Consider the following 11,578-nt stretch of genomic DNA (forward strand, 5'->3'; position numbering starts at 1 on the left):
AAACATTCTCAGTAACAACCAGTCCTATACTCATTCATAATCCCGCAGTGTTACATTTTTATTTATTTATTTTTATATAAGGGTATTTATTATTATTTATCTGAATAATCTTAAAACGAACGTTTGCTCATGCAAACACACTGTTCATCTCACCTCTGCTCTGCAACATCTCCTGACAGGTCCACATGACAGGAACAGACAGTTAAATTGTTCCTGCCCAGTGACTTGTGGCACTTACATCTGGAGGTCTGATATCGGAGTAAGAAATGTGAACCTGGTACAGACAGAAAGAAGGTTCATTGCTGGGGCAAAGAGGCACAGTATGAAGGGCTTCCTATCTTTGCAGCATGCCTTACATTTTCACCTGATATTATCCTCAACCTCTACAGTACAATACACTAAACTATAACACTGACACATTCCAGAGTAGCAGCCCCAATGGCCTGGCTTTTGGGTGGTCACAATTTACAAACAAGCCCCTGAAAATGCAAGAATGCAGCTTGGCTATATATCTGCAAAAGAAAATCACAGTATAGGCATTCATGATGGCCGGATGTGGAGTATATTTATGGGTAGGCCCCATTTCTGATGCTGAAGTGGGAGTCTAAAGATCTGGGCGATGATATGCCCCTGTGGTGGACCACCATTTGGCTCTGAAAAAGAGCCATAAAGATATGCATAATGATAGGAGGTGCTGAAAGCCTAGACTACCTATGACCTTGAGTTTGTGGATACTTGAATTTGTTATAAATGACCATATCACTAATGCATCTGCATATCAGAGTAAAAACTTTGCAAATGGCAATTTACGTCGACTTTGACTTAAGTTAACTTAAGTTCTAACAAAGTCAAATAAATTAAGAAACAATCTTGCCAATGCATTGACAGTTTACAATTTTTTTCTCTGCAGCATTTTATTGTAATTCAGTCCAGATTTACACACATAAAATAATAAATACAAATTAAACAAAGAACATTTTCATCACAGTACATTTCCATTGTCGCCAGTCACCACACTAAAAACATGCATAAGCAGAATACACACACAGCATACATACACATGCACTCTCTCCCCATAAATCTTTCCTGAGCTGTCTGAATGACACTCAAGAGGCAAAATAAGAATCTTGCATTGAATACAATCGGTCAATCGGTGTTAAAAGTGAGGGTTCACTCGACGACATACAGTCTCCAAAATGACACAGAGGGTCACTGTCTGTATCATCATAGATTGTGTCACAACCTATAAAGAGAGAAATGATAAATTAATGGGATGGGCAAGGAGTAAAGAGTATGTCTATCTCCAGTCCTGTATTTTTGACTGTGAGCCTAGTGTGTTTTATACCATAGGGATGCATGTGGTCTCCAGGCATTTGAGGAGGGGTGAGGCCCTGTCTGAAGGGGTCCAGCTTGAAGCTCTGTGAGTCTAGACTGATATTCTGCTGGGTAAGCGAATATGAACCTGCGCACTCCAGCTCAGCAGGCAGACCTCCACAAGAAGGCGCTGTGGTCACACAAATGGCAAGAAAAGATTATCTTAGTGCAGTGTAGATATAGGCTACATATCTTCGCCTAAAGGATGAATTTAAGCCACATACGCTTTTCACATATAAAATTGTTAACCCAGCCAAGTCATTCTAATTTTTGATTTAACAGAATAATGGATAATATTTTTTCCACGTTTCACACTTTTGTAAACTCCGAATTAACGTTCTAATGTAAATATATGCGGTGTTAGTATTAATTTTGGACAAATACATACAGCACGCGACCTGTTTAAAAAACGTCTCGTCTCGTGCTTGCGCATTGCGCTTATTTCTATAACTCTACCTTCCAGTTTGACCTTAATGGTACTGTAATGGTATTAATAAAGTAGTTTTCTCCATCCCGATTGACGCGTTTTCCGCCACTGTTTGACTTTTTTCTTTTTTTGTGGAAAATGGAGCAGCGTGAGACATTTATATTTAATGATACATTAGCTGTTCAGTTTTTGATTGGTTGTTGCTAAACAACTGGCCGTTACATTCTGAAGACGGTATATGTTCCTCACCTGGATCAACATATTTTGTTGATCCTGGAACAAAATTACAAATATTTAGTCCTAACCCTATCTCTATCCCTAAACCTAACCCATAACTTCTCCCTAAAACCAGAGGGAAAGGATTGGTCAGTCTACATTTGTAAACTTGTCCCTCAAATCTGATTGGTTGATTGGAATGTTGTTCCAGGATCAACAATGATGTTGCACTTGGTGAAATCATGTTCACTGAAGAGGGAATCGTTTAGCATACATAATATAGTGTTAAAGCTGTGCTTATTACAAGTGTGAAGCGTTTCTTTAAAAGTGGGGTTTAAAAAGAGAATATAATCTGGGATGAAGCAAAGTGTAAAATTGTTGTGAACTTTGTATACCAGTGTGTTGTGATTGGCTATCCCTTTTCTCCTGAGAGGACACGCTTTGCTTCTGTTGCTGTTGTCTTCTTGCCAGTTTTTTCATCTAAAGAGACAATGTGTGTGAAAGAGAATCTTATAGCCTAATAAAAACATGTCCATGTTCACATATAGAAATGAGAAAACTAATAAGAGAAAATCTCTTTGTAATGCGAAGAAAGGCAGAAAACACACACAACACACTGAAAGGAAATCCAAGTCTAATCTACGGGGATCTATACATAATATGTCATCAGTTTCCTATGAGGCAATAACACAGCTTGTTTCCTTATTGGCAAGCTCATATACTGCAGAAAGAGATCTGTTATCAATTGCATAAGTTGATGTTCTTTCAATGACTGTGTTTGTCTGTGTCGGTGGGCATCACATTACCTTGGCTCTTTGGTTCTGGAACCAGACCTGAACGACTCGTACGCTCAATCCTGTCTCTGCTGCCAGCGTCTCCCTTACCTTACAATAGAGAGACAGACAGAGAGAAAGCCATAGTGTGACCTTCATGGTCTATGGGTCATGTAGGCTAACTGATGAACTGACCCACACTAGAGTATCAGATCAACAGAGATAAATGCAGCAATGCTGTCCAGACCAGCTGCGGCTACACAAAAACCTCCTTCACAAAATGTAAAAGATAATAATTGAAATGAAATGTAAACGTATTGGAAAAAAATATATATATTATTTTATATTTCATGCATTTTATATTAATTTATTATTATTATTATCTTTAACTTTCAGGCTGTCGGTTTAAATGGCTGACCTTTCGACATGGTTTGGATGAGACCTCAAAAGAAGCTTTGAAAGCACGTCTCTGCTGTGTTGTAAGGATGGTACGAGGCCTTTTAGGTCTCTTGTGTTCCACGTCTCCTATTGTGTTAGACTCCCCTGCAGTCCTAATGTTGTCTTCATCATCATCATCCTCCTCAACATCTTCACTTTTACCTGTAGTTAAGGAAACAGATGTTTGTGGTGCCATAACAGATAATAAATAATAATAATATTAGTAATAATAGTGAACTGAAATTGAAATAAATATTCTAGTTCTAGTTCTTTTATTTATAAAGCACATTTAAAAACAGTCCCCGTACAGGACTGGTCAAAACAAAAATAACACACAAGAAAATAAGAGCATCAACATGTTTTAACAGCTAAAGAAAACATACGTTTTCAAGAGAGATTTAGAATCATGATTTCTGAAAGATCACGTGGCACTGAAGAGACTTTGCCATTACAGGAATAAATTACATTTTTAAAATTTATTAAAATAGAAAACAGTTCATTTCAGTTGTAATAATATTTCAAAATATTACTGTTTTTACTGATTTTGTTAAATAAATGTAAATGTTTTATCATAAAATATTGGCATATATTATATTAATATATTCTGTTATATTATTGATTCATTTATAACATTATACCATAGTGCTTTATTAATATAATTTATTCATATGTACTTTACTATTATACTAATATATTTTATTTATTCTTAATAGTACTATTTAATACATACAATCAATTTCATTCTTTAATCTAGTCAAAGCATTGCTGTGCTAGTGAGTGTAAGGTGTACCAGAAGAAGCCTCTATTTTTTTCTTTCTTTTTTTAAACAGTGGTTTTCAGTCCTGGTATAAAGGGCCCAAGCACTGCACATTTGGGACGTCTCCTTTATTTACCACGCCTGATTTATATAATTAGATCATTTACAGAGGCACCATGACCTTACTGAGTGTATAAGCAAGGCCTGCATGAGCAGTCCTGTGGTTTTAAAACAATACCTGAGTCGGAGGTGGTTGGGCTGGCCAGTTGGTTGTGATAGTCTCTGGCACAGAAAAGCCTGTCCCCTGTAAGCACACATCGGTCTCCCTTCTGCAGCCTGCAGGCACACACACAGCAGCAGAAACACCGCAGGTGGAAAACCGCAGGGCCTGCGTGCATCACCAGCTCGGCCGGAGAGATGATCTCTGCGCAGCCCTTGCACCGTACTAAAAACAACCTGAAAGGATAAATAATATGCATTTCCCAGAATCGCTTGCATGAACAGCATAGAGAATTATTTTATTCTTATTCTTTTAAAAGCTAACAGTCAAATTTACTAAAGTTCATTTTACTCAAATACTGAAAGTTCATTGTACATGATAGAAGAGATGTTACGTGAGCTCAATAACTGATAATCTGAATGAGTTCCAGCAGATTGCATTTTCCCAGCATGCTTTGCTTTAGACTGTCAAAGTCAGCAAGCCTTTGCTTCCCTATTGTGATGTATCTAAGCGAAACAGCTTCTCAAACAAGAAGAAATGTTGGACTCGAGATTTGATGTTGTCCATCGGGAATGGACTGGATCGTTGAATTGTTGTCATTTGTTATTGTGTGCCATACAGTGTGCCATCAGAGATTCCAGGAATGTTGCTGAGTCGCCCGTCCATCAAGGAGTGAGACAAGAACTTGCCATGTCCCCTCCACCCCAAAAACAAGCATGCAGACGCATACCTCCAGCATGGTGAGTGTGCATCTTAGCGCCTGGCAACTAGAGCTGGGTTTCAGTGGGTTAGACAGAGGCGGCCGGCTCCACGACTGTGTCCGGGGCAGGACTCCCGGGGAGGGGGGAGAAAGGAGCTCGGCAGGCCGTGGCTCCAGACGGAGGGAAAGAATCACGCCACCCGGCGGGCGAGGCTGGTCCAGGGAATGATCTTAACTCGACTTAACCAAACCCAGACAAAAGAGGGAGCTGGCCCAGCGCCTCACTGCCATTGTCCTGCCCTGGCAGACACCACATTTTCTGTTTGTCAAACTGGCCTGAGATTTCCGTGCCCGGAGGGGGGTGGAGAGTGAAGCTGTATGTTTAAGGTTTAGGGTGAGCGTGACAGGGAGGCTATATTAGAGAGAATCATCCCCAGATGTGTGACAGCTTCAGACTTGGGCTGACAGGTTACTCCTTAAAGCATGCAAGACACTAAAGGAAAAAAACATTGTTTTTTCCATGCACTGCTCAATTTTGAGATATTAGGCTATTTAGCTTCCATAACATGTTCTCTTTCAGACTAGTGGAAAGTAGACACATTATCTATTTGCATCTGTAGAATTCAATTACAATACATATCTTTAAAGGGCTTTTCTCAAGTGTTTTTTTTTTACTTTCCAGTTACATATACTTTATCTATATTCTGAAGGTTTTTACAGAGAGGTTTGTTCATATAACATTTGTGATTTATATAAAATTGTATTCCTGAAACCGTGGTGAACATTTTTCTGGCTGTCGACAGTATTTTCGGACTTATCCAAAATCCCGTATAAACTTTAACACTAATATGTCAACAAAATGAGACAAGAATTCTAAACCAATGGCTTCAAACAATGTTCAGATTTTTGTTCTGGAACTGCATGCAAATTAGCACATATATAATTTGATAATGCTTCATTTGCATATTTAAACATAACAAAAACAATTGCCAAATTAATCAACTGAGGACAGTTAAGGATGGTGATATGTATTAGTTTTTACCACATTTACCTATGGTGTCTTGCTTTAAAAGGACCCCAAGTTTTAATTTCAGTCTCTGGGATTTGGATTGGACTCATCAAACACTGTTTCTTTAAATGAAAGCGCTATGATTACTGTATGTTGCTGCGTTAAAGATAACTGTGTTGCTACAATTTGTACCAATTATAGGCTTTTGGCTATTGATGTTGTTGATATGTGTATCTCAGCTATAGGTGCATGGGAGCATTGCAGTGTTCACGTACAGACTGCAAGAATTCCTCCTCCTTCGTAAGTGTGAATTGAAACATCCCAAAAGCCTTGCATTGCTGAGAACTATTAGTGTTGCCCTGGGGTTGCTGGGGAAACCACTGCAAGCTCTTTATGGTTCAGTAGGAGGGACAGAAAGAAGTGTTGCTCGCTACTCCATTATACGCAAGAGCATCTGTGGTGTGTGAATGCACAGCAGAATATGTTAATTGCATGTTTGTATTATCATTAGAAGCAATATGACACATGCTTCAAGATATTTACATATAGTAGAGTTATTTAAAAGTTGCATTGACAAGATAAAAACTACCGCTATTTTTACCAGGAAACAACTATGATGATGCTATAAAAATGTTGATTTCCACTATTTTTGCAACCTGCTCTTCAGAGCCTGATTCTTTTGGACAACAAACTAGAAATGTGTTAATCATATTATATCATAATATATGTAATTTAGCATTACCATTAATATGAATAAAACGCCCATTGTTACAATAATTTACTTTAAATGTAAAACCAATCAAAACTGTCGGTGAAAAACACATTTGTATATGAATTGCAATGATTTAAGTGAAACGAGATGAGATGTTTGACAGAAGTTATTTGCATTTTTTTAAATGTTAGAATTAGAAATGTATTAAGACATCAGCTATAAAAGAAAATCAATCTTTTGACAGTCATAATATAATAATGAAAGTAACAGTAAGCTCTATTGTACATAACCGTTCAAAATTTTTGGTTCAGGAAGATTTTTTTCTTTTGAAATGAATTAATACTTTTTATTCAGCAATATTAAATTGATACAAAAGTAAAGCCTTTCACACTGTTAAACAAAATCTATTCTATTCTTTGAAAAATTCTGGAAAAAATAACCCTGCCTAACAAAAATATTAAGCAGCATAACTGTTTTCAACTGTTATAATAAGAAGAAATGTTATTAGCATGTTAGAATGATCATGTGACTGAAGACTGGAGAAATGATGCTGAAAATTCAGCTTTGCCAACACAGGAAAAAATTACATTTGAAAATATATTAAATTACAAAATGGTTATTTTAAACTGTAACTTTATTTTTTAACAAATAAATGCAGCCTTGGTGAGCATAAGAGACTTCTTTCAAATATATTAAAAAAATCTCACTGACCCCAAACTTTTTAACGATAGTGTAAATGTTGAACAATCTAACATTAAAATCATCTTTCTAAGTACTCCTGGTTGGGAATCGCACTCTATGCCCTCTGTTCAAGACATCTATTGATCAAAAGTCTGGAGGAGATCATTATTTTTGTTGAATTTACTGCTCCCCCCACCCCCCCACTACTCCTATACAGTCTAAGCGTCACTTTAAATCCAAATCAAATTGATCACCATTATAAAACAGTGAAGTGTCTGTTAATAGAACAGCCTGCTGACCCATTTACAGTAAAGCAGCTCCTTTACCTGGTCAGTAAGCGCTGGGTCAGCGAGCTCCCCACCCCTGAGCCTATAGTTATAAGCACTGGGCTACTGGATCGCCAGCCAAGCACCGCATATGTGGCTAATTGGTCAGGTCGGATATCTCACGGTCGGACGGGCATCAAGCAGGGGCACCACTGGGCACCAACCTATCCAGATGCCTTGACACCCTTCACAAACATAGATCCCCGCTACATGCACCCCCTCCCCAACATGAACACACAAACACACTCATATTCTCTTGCACAAAGCTCTGCTTTACCCAGAACATATGGCTCAATCCTCCACTCAGCCTCAGCTCTCTTGAGCACACTGGACACTTCTCCATAATTACTACTTTGGCTGATGGACTCCTAATGTGAAATGCATTATGATGTGCAGAAGTCAGAGCCTTTCTGTTGGAAACTCAAACGTTTTGTCAGCTGGATTTTGCAGATACATCAGCTATTGAAATGAAACTTTAGGAAAACTCAAATAGTGTGCATACTTGTTTGTTTTTTCAGGGTCATTGCGCTCTGTCGTTAGGCAAACTGTTTTTTCTTTTTTTTTGTGGAGGTGAGAATGTGCATATGAGTGTGTGAATGAGACTCAGAGTGAGTTTTGGGGGTAGTAGGGGGTCTGCGCACCATGTCGATGTGGCCATATGCTGTCCCCAGCTTGCCGTTGCCACACCGATGGGTCCTGCTAATTTAACACATCTTGACAGTGTGTCAGGAGTGCTGTCCTCCTGATCTAACGGTGTGTGTTAGTGTGTGAAAGCCTTCTCGCATTCCATGGCCCACCGCGACCCTTCCTCCTGCAGTCACCTTGTCTTTCAGGAGTTCTGTGCCAAGTCCCTCAATACGCACGGTCTCTCTCAGACACACACGAAACACCAACACTCATCATAAGGTTTACTGTAAATCGGTAAACAATTATGTGCTAACAAATTAGTACATGCCTGCATATTATTCTATCAGCAAGCATGCAGATTTAACATTTCAGGAATGAAATTTGTTGTTTATTAAAATGTAAAAATAATACTCAAATCTTATTTTAGGCACAGAGTTGCCTTGTCAAAATGAATTTAACAGCAAGAAATGAACCAGCCTGCAACATCCAAACATTAAAATCAATAGAATAAACACCACTGCCATCTGTGAAGTAAACAGGAATGGAAAGTAGGCTATTTTAAATGATTTACTGCAGGATGTTCAGATAGCCTACTCAAACCTTAATTTGGCGTTATCCTTAAAGAGTATTTCTGTGCAGATTAATCATTAAATTGTTGTTTCGAGAATAATGAAAGGAATCTCTGCAGTAAATTAAGTATGATGAAAATGTTTATAAACTAACTTATAGAGTAGAGCCTATTTTTTGTAAGCCTTAAATCTTTACAAAGGGAATAATCAATTGTACTTTCACAAGCGTTCCTAGAAAACTATGGCCATTTTCTAGGACCAATTTGTAATTTTATGTCTACAGGGAAAGATCATATTTGGAATATTTCTGGCAGTAATCCAGTGTAATCAAATTCGTTTTCGTTTTCTAAAACATTTGATTTAAGAAAAATAAATGGCGAAGACAGAAACAAATATTTTTAATGAGCAAATATATAATAGTTATGAAAAATTAAGATCGTAATATCTAGGTTACGAGCGTGCTTCGTCTGACTGGAAGAAACTTCTGAATACCGTGGACTCACTTCACCCTTTTCCTATTGAACTTTAAATAGTAGGCTAAGTCAAATAGCATCATAAAACAAAATTATTTGCAGTAAGTAGCCTAGAGTCTTACTTCTGGTAGTCTCGCTTGCAGTAGAGTGTCTTATTGCGGAGAAAGCAGGTGTCTTTCAGAGGCTCGCGACATGACGCGCAGTGCAGGCAGCGCTCGTGCCACAGTCCGTCCTGCACGCGGAGCAGGTACCTGTCCCGGATGAGCTCATTACACCCCTCACACACGCTCTTTCTCCACATGTCTGAAAAAAAGACCAACCTTTAATCCATCTAAGTAAATGAACTCATTCAAAAATGTAAATGGTATAGGCTAGGCTACTCTTAATTTAGTAACTTCCTGGCATGGATAATTTACATATCTGTGATACGGTTTTGAAGCTGATATGACAAATGCCCTTCTTTTACAATATAGGCTAGGAGGTATCCCAAGAAAATGTAAAAGTAAAATAAAAAGTTTAATGAGTGGATAAAGAATCACTGAAAAATAAAAATAAATGTGCGAAAACTAAAGTGAACTCACTCACGAGCTAGGCTTTAACAAAAACAATAACAGCAAAATCACAGTGAACAGATGTGACTTGATGGTTAAAAATAATCATTTCCAATATCTATTAAGATTATTCATTCAAACATAAAAAACGTTTATCTTTTAACTGAGCGAAATCAAAATACTTATGTAGGCTCTATAGTATGAGTGTAGCTTAGGCTATATTTCACCATGTTTGTTCAACAACAGGAACGGCTTCTAATATAGGCTATATGACAAAACTTCACAAAAACTTTAAAAGCTGCAATAACCTATTAGACATATACATGCACTTACCACTGAGGAGAAAATATCCGTTTGCAGCCCTGTGTAACTTCCGACTGATGCTCAGATAGTTAGATAGTTGTAAACGCGCACAAAAGCTCCATATGAAAATAAACCTGAGTCAGTTTACCTTCTCTCTCTCTCTCTCTCTCTCTCTCTCTCTCTCTCACACACACACACACACACACACACACACACACACACACACACACACACACACACTCTTCCCATCAAAAGGTGGAGAGTGCGCAGTAAATGTACAGCCATGACTTTACAACTTATGATGAAAATGGCTACATTATATGAAAAACTTGAATTTATAAAGGGAGTGTGCAATTTAATTTAAATAGGTGGGTAAATTAATCTCCCTCAAGCATGAAATAAAACAAGCGTGAATTTTGAACCATTATGCTCTGTTTGGGTATGAGATAAGCCATTTCAATTAGGCCTATAAAAAAAAACATGCTACTTAATATTATTGACATTTTATAATAACTGATTATAAACACATATATTATATATAGGAACGTGATGGTTCAAACATGCCATGAAAACCATATTACATTAATTCAGCTTGGGGTCATAGAAATATGAGTTCTAATCTAAAGCATATAAATGCAATGCATTTGACACAGATACGAGCAGTGCACTCCTTTTCTACAGTTTGTTCTGTATAATATAGCCTAACTTTTCTGTAAAGTGCAAATACAAAAGATGGGTTTAAGATAGGATTTTAATTAGATCAGATAAAAAAAGATCTGATCTTTTTTCTTTTTTACATACACACCATTGGGGTGATCTGAAACATACAAGTACATTTCAAACATTTGTTTTGAGTTTATATTATTCAGTCATGACCAGAACAGGGTCATATAGGCTATAAAATTGTTTATTTGAATTATAAAATAAATAACTGAACTTATGACTGATGATTAGTGATTTGTATGACTGATTAATGACTAGTTTATATTATAAATTAACGTTTTATTATTTTAAACATAATGAACACAGTACAGATTATATGATTTAACATGAGCTAAAAAATAAGGACATTTTCTTTCATTTAAATGTACTTTTTAGAAATTCATACAATAGATTTTTTTGGGTAAGTTTGGGTAAGAAATCTTAACATGTTACTTTCCCATTTGACAGTTCAAACTGGATTAGCAAACACAAAATGAGGAAGCCACAACAGTCACGGGTTATAAAGTGAAAGTTAAATGATGGTTTGTATCGTTAAATGGCGCCATCTAGCGGGCGGTGCGCACTAAACCAGATAATGTTTATGAGATGAGTGTTTTGCTGCGATTTATGCTCTTTAAAGGCTTTTGGTTCTGCAGGGGAAAAAAGGTTAGATGCTTCAGTAAAATAAGGTTGATTGAAAATGACAACTTGCTCTTTTTT

General features: G+C 37.2%; 1 protein-coding gene across 1 annotated transcript; it reads right to left on the reverse strand.

Moving 5' to 3' along the window:
• Positions 1–883: 883 nt before the first annotated feature.
• On the reverse strand, positions 884–10,452 carry lmx1a (LIM homeobox transcription factor 1, alpha). Its single transcript, XM_081377904.1, has 7 exons — positions 9,425–10,452; positions 4,224–4,441; positions 3,209–3,390; positions 2,824–2,901; positions 2,413–2,497; positions 1,346–1,504; positions 884–1,243 (listed from the first exon to the last, which is right to left on the reverse strand). Exons 1-7 carry the CDS (start codon positions 9,601–9,603, stop codon positions 1,107–1,109), a joined length of 1,038 nt encoding a protein of 345 aa, XP_081234030.1. The 5' UTR covers positions 9,604–10,452; the 3' UTR covers positions 884–1,106.
• Positions 10,453–11,578: the final 1,126 nt, after the last annotated feature.

The sequence above is a fragment of the Scardinius erythrophthalmus genome (genome assembly GCF_964197995.2).
Source record: "Scardinius erythrophthalmus genome assembly, chromosome: 11".
Lineage (NCBI taxonomy): Eukaryota > Metazoa > Chordata > Actinopteri > Cypriniformes > Leuciscidae > Scardinius > Scardinius erythrophthalmus.